This window comes from Poeciliopsis prolifica, unplaced genomic scaffold, assembly GCF_027474105.1.
Source record: "Poeciliopsis prolifica strain line A6 unplaced genomic scaffold, Auburn_PproV2 SCAFFOLD022, whole genome shotgun sequence".
Lineage (NCBI taxonomy): Eukaryota > Metazoa > Chordata > Actinopteri > Cyprinodontiformes > Poeciliidae > Poeciliopsis > Poeciliopsis prolifica.
The window spans coordinates 7,735,514-7,754,610 of NW_026562397.1; the positions used below are offsets into that span (position 1 = coordinate 7,735,514).

Below are 19,097 nucleotides of genomic sequence, written 5' to 3' on the forward strand. Positions count from 1 at the left end.
ACGGAGGTAAACAGAGTTCAAGCCAGTGTAATCTAATCTAATTGAGATTAAAGGCCTAGGAGGTTCGTCGGAGAGCATCGGCAAACAAACGGCTTCCTGAAGATGGAGGAGGCAGACAGCAGACAGGTCAGGGAGAAAGTTGTAGAGAAGGCCAAAGTGTGTTTGGCTTTTGAAAACAAAGTCCTGAACTTTGGACGTGTCACGGAAATCACACAGAAAACCTCCCTAAAGTTGCAGCCAGAGCTACAGAAAGTCAAATCCGAGTGTCGGAATGGTCAAGTCAAAGTCCAAACATGAATAAATTCAGTTGAGCATCTGAGGCGAGACCTGGACGCAGACGCTCACCGATGCTCCTCATCGCCTCTGACTGAGTTTTAGGTATTTTGCAAAGACGAATGGGAAACTACTGAAGACATTTCAAGTTGGTGGAGACATTCTGTACCCAGACAACATACAGCTGCCCCCGCAGCAAAAATGTTTTCCAAAGTATTTCTCAGTTTTATTTGTAGAAATTTTTGAAAACCATGTGTGATTCCCTAACAATTACAGCTACCCGCTACTCTGTTTATTATCCTGATAAATTAGACCGTCAAAAAAGGTCACCAAAGGTTTGAATACTTTTGCTTAGGGGAAATAAGTCTCTTCAATAAAAAGAAATGCCCTTTGACAAACGCTTATGTTTCCTGTACCACCTCCAGCACGAGTCCATCCGGACCAGAATTCACGTCCTGCGTGACGAAGCAATTTCTCCCAAATGCGAGCATGAGGCACACTGCTGACCGCAAACCGTGAAAAGGTCCTGCTTGTAATTTTGGCGTCGGTTCCTTGTGGCCACCCAACCAGCTGACGATTTTGGCAGCAGCTCCAGGGTCGGCGTTCAGACCCGGCTCAGGCCTGGCGCTCCTCGCTCCTGTCCGTGGTGATCTGAGCGCAACGCGGCCTCCGCCAACAGCAGGTGCTGACTCCAGGAAAATGCAGCGAGGACGGCTTTTGTCAGACCACCTTCAGAGGCGTCCTGGGACTCCTGTACCTGCCCTGGCTTAGCAGTGTGAAAGCAATCTGCCCTGAACGACCACCCACCGGCCAGATCGAGGTTTTACCTGGACATCTTTTGTTTAATGGATTGTGATTTCTCTCAAGAGATCACACTCTGCAATCTGGGTATTTAAAGGGGCAGTGCTGCCTATATTGCAGCACAATCAAGAAACTCTGTTGCCTTCAGTTGTTCTAAAAATGCTGTATATACCTAATATGACTTAAATCATTTTGTTTATTTATTTTGTTTTTATAAGATGCGTCCCTTTCTACAGCTTGAACATAATTCTCGGCCGTGTGTTTGTAGTGCGCCGACACCGAGTTGTGAGTTTTGCTGATCTCATATCCGCCACATATTTAAACTCAGCAGGTTATAAATGTGACAGCCCACTCTGCAGGTTTCTATTAACAGCAGCAGACTGCTGTGATCTCATCCAGGTCGGTTTTTAACGTCAGGTCCAAACGGTCGGATTGAATTAACGCTGTCTGCTTGTGTTTGAATCAGCCAGGGCACGTGTTACATTTGAGCAAGGCTCTCGATCTCTTTGGGTTAAATTTTTAAAACACCTTACCTCGTTGGAAAACGTCTCCCCGGATGGGTAGAGAAAAAGAACCTGACCCAGAAGGACCTGGCGGTCCAGGAAGACCTGGAGGCCCGGGGCGGCCGCTCTCTCCTCTGTCCCCCTTTTCACCTGAGCATAAAAAAATAGTCCAGAGAAACAAAAAGGAAGAAACTCTCCCCAAACACTGAGCAGATAAGAGGATTTATTTTACCGGGTGCTCCTCGGTCCCCGGTTCTACCAGGAGGACCTGCAATCCCCGGTCGTCCAGCCGGCCCAGGAGGTCCAGTTGGTCCTGGGGGCCCTCTGGCTCCTGGCACTGAGGAATGAGGACATATTATTTTTTTAAAAAGTTACATTTGGAATGAAATAAATCCAGAAACCTCACAGACTCTGCTGGATGTCTGAAAGGTGAAAAGTGAACACGTGTTTATTCTGTGAAGCTGAAATTTTCTCACTGTGAAATGTTTTATTTCACTGTTGCAATCTGATCAGAATGAGAAATCTGAAATGAAAATCTTTCTATTGATCTGCAGCCCCTGCGGTCTCAAACTGATATAGGAATAGCAGAAAGTTGGTCACTTTAAGGCAAAAACAACAAACAGCTTCCAGTCCAGAGGCAGCATGGCTGACTCTGTGGGCGAGCAATGCCCCCCAATACCCCCAATACTCCCTAAATACCCCCCAGTACCCCTAATACCCCCCAATGCCCCCAATGCCCACCCATGCCGTTGGGCCTGTACCATTTCCTGCTTTTTCAATGTTTTAATAAAAAATGTTTTCGATGTTCCTAGTCGATCAACCCATTTGGAGTGTAATCTCCGAAGACATTTTTTTTTTTTTTTTAAAGTTTGGAAAAGATTTGATTAGAAATGGTGGCGTTCAATAAATGAATGCTGAAGCTGAACATTTCCAGACACTCCTTAAACATCTCCACTTGTGAGCAAGTTTTTCCAAGTGCTGACACCTGGTGGCAGGTACGGCGGTGGAGTGGCTCGACGCGTGTCCACCTCATTTCCTGTTGACCCGTCTGGTAATCTGACCTCCGGAAGCGATCGGCCTTCCTCCAACAATCTGATCTAGAGTGAGAGCAGAAGTTGGCCTGAATGCAATTTTTTTTACTTTTTATTTTGACCCCCTCTAAGATTTTGATCCTTACCTTTGATTCGACGGCGTTTATTCTGCTGTTCATGTTGCTGAAGCTGGTGCAGTTCATGCATTCTGCAAGAAGACGAGAAGAAAAGGCACACAGACGAGTTTAAATCTCCTCCAGCTGCGTCTCGTCTCTTTCATCCCTGGCAGCATCAGCTGCATGTCATTATGTCACACCGCAAACAAAGCCAACTTACCCAAGAACAATACAGCCAAACCTCAGGAACCTTTAAGTCATGTCGTTATAATATCCGCGCTCATGGACCGATGTGCTGGAGAGTTTGTTTATTTTCTGTCTGTCCCTTCTGCAGTGACGGCACTCAACACGACTTTGTTCTTTTGGGGGGGGAAAAACGCAGCAAAATTGACAGCTGATGATGGAGATGTGAGAATAAAGATGGTTCATCTCGCATCATGGAAAATGTCTCCTTTTAGTTTTAAAGAAAAATTATTCCACATCCAAGAAGACACTTTTTTTTTTGACAACCGTCCAACAATAATCAAACAGCACATCTTGTAAAAAGTTCATTTCAAGGTGTATGTTATTTTCATTCTGTTCATTTTGTGTCAAGCTGTTTTTTTTCCCCCCAGGGTTTCGGTTTCCTTCTCTATCGCTCTCTGGATGAACGTTAGAAAACGTTTGCTATGAAATGCAACACCTAACTTATCAACAGACCGTCTGGCATTCTGGGAAATAAAAGGTGCAGCTTTCAGATATTTACTGGCAACAGACGCCAGTGCAGCCAAATAGCAATACCATCAGATATGTGGCATGAACGACCAAACAGCATTTTGGGTTGGGTTTAAAAAACACAAAAAATGCTAAAAATGTGTGTAAAGTAAGATTATGTTTGCACAAAACCAGCTGAAAAATTGAAAATGGTTTGAAATGCTTTGTGGGATTTTTTTGTTTGTTTTGTTTATGCAAAATTTGTATCTAGACTCTGAGGTATAAATAAAACGCGCAGAGGAAATCGTTAGATTTGTATATTTAGTAGGATTTATTTAGGCGATACTACATCAATCTTTGAGGGGCTGGGTTGACAAGGGCTTGTTCAGTTTCTATAATAGTTTTCATCCTTTAAAACCTGCAAAACGTTTTGTTTATCGTGTCGTGGGAGCCTGCCGCAAACATTTCCTCTCTGTTTTTTTCTGAGTGTTTTCTGGCTGCGGTCACTTCAGTCACTGGATCCAGGTCGACCGCCACTCAGCCGCACATGCACTTTTCTGGCCCTGGAGCCGTTTTTGAGCCGCTAGCTGCAATCTGAAGCACAAAATAGCCCGATTTCCTTGAAATGAGCCAAACATTTCTTAAAAATTTCGCCCTGTCCACGGCTCGTAAGAAGTGTGGAATGTCAGCTGTCAGTTCCACAGATGGGACCCACCCACACTGTGGTCACTGCAGGAGCAAGCAGGAGGCAGAACAACTGGTGCTCATAAATAACTGGAGCAACAACAAAAACGGCCCAAGCAGCTGGGCCTCGGACCGCCTGCGGCGGCTCGGGTCGGTATGACGAGACGCGATCAGCGTCTGCGTCTACGACCACCTGGATACCTGCAGAAGCATCATTTTTCCCCTGAAACGGTTTTGTGTTTTGATGTGACGCAGCCACAAACTTCAGTGTGTTTTGTTGGGATTTAATGTTTCACATCAAATTTTCAGTTGTGAAATTAAGAAAGTAAAGTCATAAAACATAGGGAATAAAGTTACAATCAGAATAAACTTGTAGGACAGAGTCACAACATTACAAGAATAAAATTGAAATGATACGTGAAAAAGTCACACTACTACAACTTTTCTCTTCTCTTGTGCTCTTAACAAAATTTGACGTCCCAATCTGACGCCTGGAAATTGGGCCTCTGTCTCTTTAAGAAACTCTTTCCAAGCATCACAGCAGTAGTCATTAGGAGTGCTAGAAAGAGACGTAGTTCATATGCAAGCGTTTAGGCAGGCCCAAATGGTTGCTGTGGGAGAATAAAGGATTTCTCAGACATGCATGAAAGAATCAAAGTAACAGTTCGGGTTTGACACTGAAACGTGATTAAAAACTTTAAAAAGTCAATGTTATCTAACGCTGACCCTTTAAATTAAGATAATTTTTAGCTTACCTCAAAATTAAAATAAACACTTCAAACCAATAAAAGATTTTTTTTGCATATGGAAACGAACGATTAATAAAAAGCATAACACCTGAAAGTATTTATTTTTTCAAAAACTGCTTTTAATCGGGTGAAAGCGTGATCTCATTCATTGATTCAGGCTGCAGAACTGAACAGACTTTTAGGTTGAGACGTACTGGGAAACGGTACTGGTTCCACTGGCAGATCATTTTACTTATAATAAGACATTTTTTTCCATGTTATAAGAGAAACGATCAGCAAATGGGACAAGAGCATTTTTCACAATATTAAGAAGTTATTTACATAAAACAAGCTCTTATATCTTGCTGAAACGCTACTCTAAGTCAGTTTTGTCTTATTTGCAAGTGCACCAAGACAGGTGCACTTGCAAATAGATTAAAAAAATAAATACTTGGTGATATCTTGTGTTTTTGCAGTTAGACCTGCCTCTGTACCTGCAGCGAAAAGGTCAGAAGGGTCAAAGGACCTTCTGACTCCAGGAGGCCGAACACAAACTCACGCCACACGTTTGGATCTCCATCGTAATCGGCCCCTTCGGGTTCCACTTTCCAACCAAATGCTTTGTGTTCGAGCTTCACATAAAACACATCCGAGTTTCTGTGGCTGTGTTTGGCAAAATGTGAAAAACTCGGAGCGGCGAGAGCGATTTGGCACGGCTCCGTATATTTAGCCCGGAGAGGATGTGGCGTCTCGACGCTTTGTGTCAGCTTGTTTAATCTCATCCCGGAGCGAAGCCACAATCAAACAGTTTGGCCTAAAACACTTTTTTTTTCTTTCGTTCTTTTCTTCTCCAGATTCCTCAAACCAAACACCGGGCGACATCCGATGATGAAATGATCCCCGCGGGATCTGAGAGCTGAGGTTTCTGCTGTGTGTAGCGGGACGCTGAACATGCACACATAATTTGAGGACTCGATAAGATGATATACACGCATCTCCTCCGCCGCAATTCATCACGGGCCCGGAGGAAGCCTCCACCCTCCGACGCGCTCGCTGCAACACGGCATCAATCTGTGACTCACCGTAAAACCTCGTCGGTGATGATGTGCTGACATTTCGTCTGGAGCCAAACTACAAGCGGTGCTGGCTACAAACCCCGTGGTAAACGGTTGGACGTAGGCTTTTATTTCACGTTCCGTATTTCTGCTGTCCAGATTGTGCATTGCTAAAGACTTTGGTTGCTGGCTTTTGTTCTAAACATCACGCGGCTGACATCCGCGGCTTCGAGTTGAAAACGTGTGTTTAAAACACAAATAGCTGCTCTGAGGAACAGCTATGATGCTTTCCTACATTTAGGGAGAAGGGAGGAGGGCAGCGAGCAAATCTGAAACGGTTGAGATCACATCAAATCTCATGAATTTGAAATAGTCAGAGAACAGAGTCGGAAAACTCAAGAGTCGAAGTGCTACGACTTTATTCTGGTGTTATTATGACTTTATTCTTTCAGTGTTTTGATTTTATTCTCGTAATAAATCAACTGCAACCTTATTCTTAGAATATCACTTTATTCTTGTAATACTTTGACGTTGTTCTTGTACAAAGTTATCCTCAAAGTAACGACTTCACTTTCTTAATTTTATGACTTTATGCTTATATTATTCAACTTTATATTCATAATACTATAACTTTATTCTTACGACTTTACTTTTCTAATTTTATAACGTCATTTTTATGTTATTTCAACTTTATTCTCGTAATTTTATGATTATTATTATTTTTTCTTCCTATGGCTGTAATTCTCCGTCATGCATTTTCGATGGTGCGAATAAAGAGAAAATCCTTTTTTGTTGAACCTCCAAGAAGCACTGAAGTTCACAAATACTTGTTGCATTAAGCACACGCTTCAGGCAACTTCGATAATTTCTTTCACATATTTACATTCTCTGTCCAAAAAGACTCCGATATTAAATCAAACTAATCTGGTGTCTGGCGAATAGACTTTAAATGTTGCAGGATGGCTGAGCTGCACAAACAAGGCCTCTCGCAATTCCCTCAGGGCTGCCAAGATCGGACACTTTTAGGGAGTTATTTTAAAATTTCCAGAGGTTCTCGGGTTTGTTGGAACTAAAAGTCGAGTGGTGGAGCACAAGGACAGATCCCACTGCAGATGTTTTCTGAGTAACGCAGTGGAAGAGAAGGCCCTGCAGCAGCAGGCATCCGTCTTGATTGGCCTGGATAATATCCATCTGCAGGAAATGCAAATACGTCATTATTTTCCACAATTTTGAGATTTTGATCTGCGGCGGAGATTATGAAAGAGTAAGTTTGGTTTGTTAAACGCCAAACCGAGCGCGAGACGGAGAGCGTAGAGGGAGGATCGGGACAGGAAGGATGCCGACGTCCGGCAGAGGAATACGGAAGCTGACAGAGGCCGTCACACCTAAGCATGTTTTCAGACTTTATCTCGTAAATTTTCAAGTTGGGATTGTAATTTAAGGCTCTTACTTGTTCTGTGAGTTGAAGCTAGCTGAAACTGTCCTCAGATATCAGTGCGCACCTGTCTGTGGTGGACCGGCTACTGGCCCGATGATTGGAGACGGTCAGATATAGAGCAAATCAAAAGCACCAAGGATCTCTGACGACAGGCCTATTATCTTTATTTTATATATATATTGATGTTCTCTTTTAATTTCAATGATGTAACTTTTTTTAAACTGTAAAACACCATTTAGTGCTGCAGCATGTAACTTTTATAGAACAATTTTTTTACATATTTGTTGAAACTATCAACAAATATTGAGCTTCTCCGCCTCCTCCTACTGCGAACTAGAAGCCAACAATCAGAGCCAAATGGGAAGTCTTAGCGCTGTCAATCACAATCTTGTCTGGCGCTGCTCAACCTCCTATATCCCTCCCCGCCTTGCTCTCTGCTCCGCTGCAGCCTGGCATGTCCACCGGTGACATCAGAAAAACAGTAAGTAACAGTAAGTCGTTTCTCCGCTGTTAGCACACTGAGCAGCATATACATGAGCATAGTTGACAGCGCGAAGATGATTCCCCCTGAAAATTGGTTGTTTTTGGTCGGGAGCGGTGCATTTCTTCAGATGGCGATAGTAACTCCTGGAGGAGGTGGAGGAGATCCATCTTCTCACAGATTATCTTCTTTTGACTCGACATTGTAACAGTTTCAACAAATATATATAAGAAACAAAGGATGTTATTCTCTATAAAAGTTGCGCACTGTAGCTTTATCTGATTCGTGCCGGATCTCTGACTCGATGTGAATTGTTTTCTGAAGCATGGAAGAAAGCAGCAGTTGCTCTTCACCTCTAACGCTCTAGCTTCACCAGGCTGCATCTTTTGTCAAACCGTCCATTTCTGTTCAAGCCACAAAGACACACGATGGGAATACAGCAGAAGTACTTCCCCAGTGGTGCGAGGTGGAGCAGAACCACAGCGTGCGTTCTGTGGAGATGTTGGGCAGGAGTTTCAAAAGATGCCACTCAATCACGTTTGAAAACCAAACTTCCTCTGTGCTTGAGCTGTTCAGAACCACAACGCAGCAACAGAGTCTGCTTGGATCCATAATTACACCACTGGAGCATCAGACGGGATTGTTTTTCTTGGATGTGCCGAGCTCATGGGAACGAATCGCAGTTCTGTTGTTTTTAGAGGGAAAGCAAACAAACAGAAGAAAACAGAGAAGCCTTTCCTGCTCTGGCGGGATTCAGGAATGTGGGTGTCTTTGCAGTTTTCAACCTAATATTCACATGTTGCATCTTGTCTGATCTCCAGAACTGTTGATTCCTCGAAATGATGCAGAGACACTTTTTTCTTTTAAATCAAGTACAAACATAACTTTGCTGGTTGGAATAACAAAGCATAGTGAAATGACATAAAATGTAATTAATGATGATAAAAATTTAAAAAAGTCAAACGAGTGTATAATGGATCAGATTAAGTGGATCACACCCATTGAAATAATAGCAGGGAAGCTAAAAATTAGCTTAACAGGAGAGTGTGGGAACGGATTCGGAGGGAGCCGAGGAGCAGGCTGAGGGGGTTGCAAAACACTCGTGAGATGAACTTTATTTAATCATAGATCAGAATCAGGACACATCCTGCATCTGAGAACCGCAGATTTAGGAGCCATCCCCACCATTAGCTTGTGATTTACAGGACGAGACAGCGCAGGGGTTTTCTGGAGCAGGACCCAGTCTGCTGAGACAGACATGTTTGCTGCATCAGTCCTGGAACGAGATGAAAAGTGTTCCCGCTCTGCCTCTTTTCTGTTTTGCGCTTCAGCGCACCCACAGACGAATCCTCAGACATCCTCACCCACCGGGCGAACCACCAAGACGTTCCCCTCCGACGTATAAAAGATGATGCAGTGGAACATCCTCCTGTAGCATCCCGACAGCTGCTGTCACATCACCAGGATACAAACACAAATGAGGTCCAAGTGTGTGTGTGTGTGTGTGTGTGTGTGTCTGTGTGTGCGTGCACAAGCCTTGCAGAGCTGGCCGAGGCCCAGAAAGCCCGCTGTGTGTCTGGGTCTGGCCCGGCTGACAAGTGGTCAGCTATTGCTGGCATGCAGAACAGCTGGCACACACACACACACACACACACACACACACACACACACACACACACACACACACACACACCCCCACACACACACACACACGTATATCTGCACACAGATGAACACAGAGCCGCAAACTCTCACTCGGTAAATCACAGCACCCACTTTGACTGTGGCGTGTGGCCGAATGAGGAGAGGAGAGGAGGGAGGAGCGGGGGGTTTTATTTTTGAAAAACCAAGATGTCTGGTCGTGCACCGCGAGGTTATTTAGCCTCTTTCACCATCATGAAAGCTGCCAGGCCACAGATCCTTCTGTAATCTGAGCGTTTTAAAAGCCAGAACAACACACGACGAAACGTTTTGTGAGCGCAATCAATTTCACAGAGTGGATAAAAACAAAGATTCCTGAAACGCCAGTGACCACTTCCCTCTGTTCCCTCTGTTTCTGTTGTTATGATTGCCTGTGGGCGTTTGCTGTCATTGAGTTTACGTCTTTCTCTGAGGAGGCCATGATGAAAAAAATTAACCATCACGCCATGACATGTCAAGCAGCACGTTCAGAAACGCATCGAACTCAAGCTTACATTTACTTGGCCGACGTTTTGGGGATGAATGTACTTTCAGGAGCATTTTTACGGCGCCGTGTCGTTTTTACTCTCACCTGAGTGAAATTCCTGGATACTTTACAAATGCGAGTAACTTCACTGAATGAAGAACAAACTTGTCTTCCCCAAAAGAGTCACAGTTCACAGACACACCTCTCCCACCGTTACGGTAGGTGTTATTTAACGGAACCAGTAGAAAGTTCTCTTTGGAGCTATGAATGTTGTTTTCTCGTTTTTGTTCTTCCCACACAAAGAAGTCATCACTCAGTGCTGCTGCGATTGTCTTTATCTCTTTCCTTTAGGAATCCATTGATGGTGTTACTGCAGCCACTAACTGCGTGTGGTTTCTGTTTCTTGCCATAAAAAGATACTCAATGTGTATCTGCGTCCACTTGTGGTGCTTTTTGTGAAAAGTCGTAGATGACAGGGTTACTGCTGCCATCAATTATGGACGCTCCCTTTGTTTTCCTTCACGCTCCTGTATTTAGCGGCATCTTGTTCCCAGCTGGAGGCCTCGGTCTAATTAAATGTATAGATTCTGCTTTTTTTTTTTTGTTATTGGTGTAATTTTATGTTTCTTGCACAGAGGCACTAAAAATAACTCATTATGTTTCCCCTTCATTTTTCTTGAAAGTGCTTCAGGTTCAGCGCTTCTGTGTTCGATTGTGCCTCTTTTCTAGACAAAGTTATCAGTGAAACTTTAGCTACGTCATCCTTTAAGGTCTTTAAATGTAAATTACTCTTTAGCAGGTGTGTTACCATTTAGTTGTGTCTCTTTCCAGGACAAAATCATTGACATAGAAAATCATTGCAGACATTAAATATGCCTCAGTTTTTCTTCTTCTTATAGAAAGTACTCCTCACTCAGCGATACTGTAATCAAAAGAAACTAATGGAGCCACTGCTGCTATTTAGCATTTGTGTCATTTTCTTTTCACTTTTTGCCAGTAGAGATTGAATGCTTGGCTGCGCCGTAATGAAACCGAAATCCTTTGAAAAGTGGATCCGAACGTGACTATTTGACTGAATGAAAAAAGACAGACGAGTCCTTCTCACTCATTTCTAAACCGTTTTTTTTTCTTCTTCTTCTGCTATTCTGCTATTCTGCGGGCCCACTTATTCCATCATCCTGTGTCGCTCCCAGTCAATACGACCCGCTGCTGATCTGGAGCTGAATTTTCATCAGCGCGTCGATCACAGTTTGGAGATCGCTTGACTGTATTGGTGGAGCCAGTGTGATATCATGCGGTGCTACTGTGTGAACCGGCTGAGAGAAGCTGGGAAAGCCAATATTTTCTATGGTTCCTCTGAGGTGTTTGGTGAAAAAGAAAAGGGAGGAAATCTAGACAAGGATCAGACTTATTGGATGGATAAAAAGAGGGACAAGAATGCTGTGCAAAACTACCGAGGCCCGTTTATTTATATTTTTATGATTCGTGTCTCAGCAGACAGGATATTAATCCACTATGTCTACCTTTCCTCATCCCCACCTCCTTCAACTCTGCTCCCATCGCTCTCCCTCATCCTCCTTTTCGATCACCGATTTCATCCGTTTGTTTTTCTGACATGAGGAAGCGTTGTCCTGACACTGAGGCCCCCCCTCCGAGGCCTCCGGTGGGAACCGTCTCCGTCAAACTTCTCCAGTTCTCTCCTATAAATCATTGAAAGTTAAATTCCCTGGTTTTTGTTCAGCAGATGTTTTTTTTTTTTGTAATAAGCCGAAGCATCAGCATGGCTGTTACTGAACCAGCTAACTCACACGAAAACAATTGTTTTTGGACTTACGGTGTCGATGTTAGCGATTAATCTAAGATGTTTAGCGTGTTGATATTTTATAATGCAGATTAATCACATTACTTTAATCTAACGGGCTCTCTCCTGTGGGGAAGATTAACTCGTTCATAGCAGCGTGTTATACGGTCTTGTACTCCGGTCAGTTATGCAGAGCCGCAAAACAGCAAAAAGATGAGCGAGGAGAGTCGATGTTTTGTGCTCAATGGCAAATTTCACTTTAAAGAAGTCAGTGTTATGTATTTTCCATGCACATAGTGCTATTTTATAGCACAATAAGGAACTATGTTAACTTCAGTTGTTATAAAAATGCCATATATGTCAAATACGACTAAAAGTAAATTTGACTTTGTAATTCAATGCCTTGAAATTGTTCCTCTGCCTCTTTAAAAGCTCATGCTCCACCTACAGGAAGTCATCACAACATGGCTCCTCTATTAACCCTTTAGCAACCTTTTTACCTGAGAAGTAGCTTGTAAGATGAGCTCAGCAGATGCACAGTTCCACCAGGGGTTTGCTAATTGCTGCTGGCTAGTCTGCAGGAGCAGAGTGGGGAAATTGTGAGGCAGAAGCTCAGAATAGAAGCTGAATACCTGAGTGAAGTTGGCCTCCCAGCTTCTTCCAATCAGACAAAGTTGGTATGAATCGACTCAACTACGTTTGTGCTGCAATTTTTGTTTGTTTGTTTAATTAATGAAAGTTTAAAGGTCATTTTGATTCAGTAAAAGTTGGTGGGCTGGTTGTTGTTTTGACCTTCTCTCTGAGGAGGAGCTGCACATTAAAGGCGGGGCTAAGTCCACCCAGGTGTTTTGCACAGCTGAATGGTTGCCACGGAGATTAACGGGTTTCTCCAGGTAACACTCTAGGTACGTTTTTGATGTGGGAATGACATCATAACATGATGTAAAAAAAAACATTTGATCTTACCAAGCACTGCCCCTTTAAAAACACACTGCGGTGGACGTTTGGATGAAGCCATGGTACTACGTTTGACAGCTTATAGTTAACATTTCTGAATTAACGCTTGAAACAAAAACCACTTATTTTAAATCTTCCTGATTATGGAAACCCGGGAAAACCACTCGTTAGGATTGAGAAGGCGAAACGTTTCTTTAAGTTACCAATCACAGCTCTCCTGTGAGGATTAATGGATTGGCGGTACGATTTTGGACATACAATAATTACCTGACAAACAGACGTGTGCATCTGCAGACAGACAGACTGTCAGCTGGAAGGAAGTCTATCAGCAGGAGGAAGGAAGACTTGCTGAAAAGTCCCAGAACAAGCACAGACAGAGCGCCATCCATCAGGCAGACCAAACCGGGAGAGGGGAGCGCCCGGCGGGTCAGAGGTCACCCTCTGACCCGATGTAACAGAGACGTCAGTCACGTCCTTGCGCTGCAGGTTGGGGCCCGGAGCAGCACACGTGGGACTCGGTTCTGTTTTATCGCTTTGCTGCTAGGAGAGGGAGATCTAAAGGACGCAGGAAGAGGGATAAGTGGAAAGCAGCGCCGGAGATAAAGGCGAGGGAAACCAAGGCCAAGAGAGCAAAATGAGAACAACTCAAAGGTACTATTGAATCGAACATAATAATAAAGCTGGCGTCGGAGATGATCCATCCAGCAGATTTCCTCCTGAATGAGATGCTTCCCAGCTGCTGACCCGCCAAATCAAAGCAGCTGGAACGTGGCTAAAAGGTTTCGGCCACATTTTAGCTGGAAACCAGCTTTTGCGCACGCAGCATTAAACCTCCTAATACTTTCCCCAAGCACATCCATAAAACCAAAGATCGCTCCTCTCTCGCAGGGGAGGTCCTGGCTCCGGCTCCTTTAACATCATGGCCCCCCCCACCCCACCCCAGGGAGCGCGCGCAAATACCCAACGAGTTAATATGATCGCATGTGCAGATAGGTGCAGCAGTGACTTGTGGGGGTGGGGAGAAGGAGGGCGAGCAAATTGCAAACACATTTTCCCCCTCGACGTGTTCCATGCCGTCATGCGTTAAGCTGCGCACCGACAAGGAGCGATGCCTGGCAGCACCAGCCGGGCCCGTCAGGAGCGGAGACGGGTCACTACGTCCAGACAACACCCGGTCTCCACGAGCGGAGCGACTTTACCTCTGGGTCCGACGAGAAGCGCCGCGATTTTATTCATTTTATCTCTTTTTTTTTTGTTTCTCGCGAAGCGTGGTGAAAAGCATTCAGCGCTTGAGTCATCCACCAGCTGGATTCACCACATCATTACAGCGTCCATCAGACTCCTGCGGTTTATGGCGCTAAATGTCAGGCATTTGAAGATTATCTATGATTCAAATGAATAAATAAATAAAACAATTCTCTAAAACAGTGATGGAGGCTTGTAAATGTCAGCAAATATCTGCAAACGCTCGCAGGAACGTTCATTTAATAAATCACCTGTTTAAGCAACACAGATGGCAAAAGTCAGCAAATTAAATCAGATTCTTTAAGCTTTTTAAAGGTTCTGGTGTGTTTTTTTTAACATAGACTATATATATATATATATATATATATATATATATATATATATATAAAATTCCCTTCTCACCCACCGCGGGTGGTTCTTATCCTCTGAGCTCGGGTCCTCTACCAGAGGCCTGGGAGCTTGAGGGTCCTGCAGTATCTTGGCTGTGCCAAGGACTGCACATTTCTGGACTGAGATGTCTGATGTTGTTCCTGGGATCTGTTGTAGCCACTGCTCCAGTTTGGGGTTACTGCCCCGAGGGCCCCGACCACAGGCACCACTGTGGTCTTCACCTTCCAGGCCCTCTCCAGTTCTTCCCTGAGGCCTGGTATTTCTCCAGTTTCTCGTGCTCCTTTTTCCTGATGTTGCAATCACTTGGTATTGCTACATCAACCACAACGGCTTTCCTCTGATGTTTATCCACTACGACAATGTCTGGTTGGTTCGCCATTACCATTTTTTTTTTTTTTTTTAATAATAATAATAATCATGAGTGACTGATAGTCTGACTGCGCCGACCTTGACCTTGACCTTGACCTTGGTGTCGTTTAGAAATGAGGGATAAAAACCGTCACAGTGAATAGAAAGTACGCCCAACGCACCAGTGCATGATGGTCTTTTCTTTGACAGGCTCGAAAATGATTTCCATGTGAACAGGAAAACAAACAATAGATTTAATTTGATAATTTATCACCAAACAGAATTAGCTACACTGAGTACCAATAACGCTCAGTGTCGTTTTATCAAATAGTTTACGTTTTCTTACACGTGCGTTGATTTTTGCGGAGCTCTTTTATGGTTCTGCCACAGGGTTTAAGTGAGGTAGAGGTCAGGACTTTAACTAGGACACTTAGGCATCTTGACTCATTTCCTTTAAATCATTCTGTTTAGCTTTGCTGCTTTGTTTGACGAATAAATTTTAAATACGCCTCCATGGGCAACAACGGCGCCCATTAAATTTAGCTTTGTTTTGAAAATATGACGTTTGTGTTTTATGTGAGCTCTTTAGCATGTGTCAGTTTAGTCGGCTAAAACAGACCAAACTTTGCCTTCTCCTCCATCGGGTTGTTGGTGCGTCTGAAGTGTGGCCATCAAACTAAAACCAGGGATGATGTCACCTTCATCGGTTCAGGCTGTCCTGATAAAACCGCTGGCTCCGAGGCCCCATTACGGCAGACCTCAGCTGCTCAGAGCCGCGTGGTCAGTGCTGCTCGAGAGACCCAAACATGAACGCAAAGGCACATTTTACGCAGCTCTGGCATTAGTCAGAGGAATCGTCTGACAGTCTGGGAAATACGCTCATGTGTTGCTTTTTTGCCAAGCGTTACATGAGAAGATGGATGACATGTTTCATATCTGCCTGTTAAACGCAGAGCTGGAACAAGAAGATTGATAGCTTAGCTTAGCACACAGGCTAAGTCACATTTGGTTCCAGAAATTCGATCCGGTCCGTCACGAAAAGCACACGAAACCCAGCCATATCACTACATCTCAGAAAGATGTTATTACTCTTTGTTGTTTTTGTTCTGGGGAAGCCGATCCAGTCGGCGGTTAACGTGTTTTCAGTCAGGGAAATCTCAATCTGCCGGGAGCCAGCATCCTGCTTAGTTTCAAGATAGGAGACATGTCCAAGCGCTAACGCATGGCTGTGGAAGGTTACCGTGGCAAGAACAAATGAGGCCTTTAAGTGGCTCGGGAAAAATACGTTTTTCATGCTCATCAAGCTTTAAAATTTTACGATCGGTGGGACAGATTGTGTAAAACTAGATGAAATGTGAGAGCAATGTCGGCGCCCCAAGGAACAGTTTCCCAACGAAGACGTGTAATGTAACGTGAAACCCCAGAGCAACCTGATGTTAACTTGGAAGGGTGGTTGCCAAAGTTTTTGACCTTCGACCCACAAAATTACCCCGTGAGAGACTTGTGACCCCAGCTGTCACTGCTTAAAGTGTGAAAACATTGCTAATTATCCTGTTAAACGATAAAGGCTTCTCAACCAAACAAAACCACTTTCATCACTTTGAAATATATTTAAAGGTAATCCTTTTATTTTCTTATCAGCTGAATGAAAGATGGCTGCTGCACTTTTTGCCGCTTTTAACCGCAGTCGGCATGAAAGAATTGTTTTGGCAATTTGCTTTAAATAAAAACAATTACCGATATTCAACTTTGATATCAAAACTGCAGAGTCGTGGTATTTTTACCTGACATTATTATACCATAAGAATCTCAAATCAGCTGTTCACCAGCGAAGAAAAAGGGTTTACAAAACTCACAGCCAACAGATGAAACGCAGAACACGTTTTTTTCTTTTGACTGTTGTGTTCGGAGAAGATGTTAAAAAGATAAAAATAAAGTTTGAAAGGAGAAAATGTTGTGCTTCGTGTTGTTCCGATGATTTAAAGGTCTTTTAATGACATGCCAGAGGAAGAGCCAGAGTGACCCCAACGTCCTGCGTGGAGCAATATGGTGCTGCCCCTCCCTCACTTGTTGCTGTGTCGCTGAATTAATGCGGCTACATCTTTCTCTTTGCAGCATAACAAGAAGTAGATTGATGACAAAAAACTAGAAAAGCCATCTTGTGGAAGCTATTGGAGGTCAGGCTTATTTTCTGCTGTCACTGGCAACAAAGAGCGCATCTGCATCCAACTGACCAATTAATTAATTTCAACTTGTTGTATTTGTGTTACATTATAAGAAACACGATCATAAAAAGAGAGAATAGTCTGTGCGACACGGCTGACAACGAATTGATCAAATCCACTATATTACATGTTTAATGCATCGGAAAATGTTTGGAGAATGTGAAGATGCTGAGAAGAAAGAAATTAAGACCCCAAAACTGAATAGTTTCTTGTTGTTTCTACTTCTGGATGTAGTGCAAACACTTTGCTCACGAGGAAAATCAAAGTTTTGACAGTCGTAGCATTTTATCCACCTTTGCTGCCGTTTTCATTTCTGTCCTTACGGCACAAACGTGCGCCAAGGACACCAACACTTGCGTCCATAAACGAGCTTTCAGAGCCAGAGCTCAAACATCTGAGCACCAACAAGTCTTGGTATGTTCACATTTGCCACAAAGAGGTGTTGAGGTGGTGTTGAGTTCGGTGACGTCATTCGGGCAACTGTGCAACTCGCAGCAGCTGCTGCTTGCTGTGGGACAGAAACACTTGACTCTTCTCTTCAGCCCGGTGTTATGCCTGCACTAACTTTTCCCTTCGCAGCGTCCTCCTTTCCTGTGGTCTCACCCTGACATTTTGACCTCTGCCAGCTCTGCCTCCACCCCTCAGTGTGACATCAGCTTCAATCTGTAACTCCTCCAACCATGTCTCTCCATATGGAGACAATTACCGCGCCGCGTCGCAGCCGTTGGAGACTGCAAACACATTTCAGCTAAAGTTAAATAAACATCTGATTACTTCTTCACACTCTTGCACTACTTTGGTCCCAGGGGAACCATAATCTATGGCATTACACACACCTACATTCAGAATATCATCCAGGGGTGAGAAATAATAATCTCTGTTTATCTCATATGTCTCAAAAAGTGTGTTTTTGCGGTCAAATGTTCACATCCAAAGGCAGCAGTGAGTAAACCCCTGAAACAGAACAAGGTGTGGTAATTATGAGCCATCTAGGCGAAAGCTGCTTTTTGAGCTAACTGTTAATGTTGGCTCGTGGTTTTCAATGAAAATTGAATTTACGGCACAGCCCCACCAAGCTGATGTCTTTGCCTAGCAATTTTAAGAGAAATTGTTCATATAAGCGTGCATTTTAAATTACTCCAACCAACGTAGAGGGTTTTTCCTCTTTTTTTTTTTTTTTACAAGCATCTGTGATATTTAAAACATATTATATGAATCTCCTGCCACAGCTCTGGCTCTTTTTCCCCTCGTACTGACCGCTGCGGCTCGACCGGCTCTGGCTCTTTTTCTCGAGCCCAACGTCTGCGGTCTGTGGCATCCGTGACCAGAGTGCTCCACTGCTACACAAGCCGCCCGGCCGGGCTTTTCTCATTCATCCCTATAGCTGTAGGGATATTTAGGAGCCGACTCATCGCTGTAAAAGGGCTCAGATGTGTTTATGTGCACACATAACGAGAGCGAGGCACCGAAAAGAGAAACATTGTGGTTCTAACTTACAGCAGTCCTTTAAACTGCAAGTTTTTTTGTTTTGTTTTTTTGCGATGTCTCTTCCTGAAAGTAATCAAACGCAGACTTTCTGTCTTAATTTGAGCCCACTTTTAAGAGGCCGACTGGTTCAGAGTACAGTGGGGTGATTAGCGAGCTAACCAAATACACACCACCTCACATAATAAGGGCACTGATGTGGGTAGAGATGCCTGGTGCTGCTAAAGGCACACAGATGTGTCCAGACTAAACATGTGGTCCTTGAGAAAACTTGTGTCTGATAACTCTGTTCCCAAAGACTGACTTTTAAAGAGAGAGAGAGAGAGAAAGAGAGAGAGAGAGAGAGAGAGAAAAAAAGCACAAAACAACCAAACTCACCTTCGCGACACTCGGCCCCCACAAATCCAGGGCAGCACCTCCACTCCAGAGCCGTGATTTGCTTGTACGTGATCTTAAACGACGGCTTGATGACAGTTCTGTAGCTGCACAGAACGAAACGGGAACAGAAACGTCATCGAAGCAGTGAATGTGCCGATCTGATTTGTTTTTGGCACAAATGATTAGAGGGACAACAATTAGGACTGGATAAAAGGAGAAGATTCAGGCTAACTGAGGTTGACACTTTGAGTGGAGATCCAGAAAACTCTAACCAGAGGAACCCACAGAGAGCATTTCC

At 43.9% G+C, this 19,097-nt stretch overlaps 1 protein-coding gene across 2 annotated transcripts in view; it reads right to left on the minus strand.

Moving 5' to 3' along the window:
* Positions 1-19,097, minus strand: part of LOC129369921 (collagen alpha-1(XXVI) chain) — a 33,128-nt gene that overhangs the window by 10,467 nt on the left and 3,564 nt on the right. For both annotated transcript variants that reach the window (XM_055045592.1, XM_055045591.1), the window contains exons 3-7: positions 18,800-18,903; positions 2,755-2,816; positions 2,563-2,674; positions 1,810-1,914; positions 1,608-1,727 (exon numbers count right to left, since the gene is read on the minus strand). In XM_055045592.1, the coding sequence (XP_054901567.1) occupies positions 1,608-1,727; positions 1,810-1,914; positions 2,563-2,674; positions 2,755-2,816; positions 18,800-18,903 (503 nt within the window). The remainder of the gene's footprint in view (positions 1-1,607; positions 1,728-1,809; positions 1,915-2,562; positions 2,675-2,754; positions 2,817-18,799; positions 18,904-19,097) is intronic.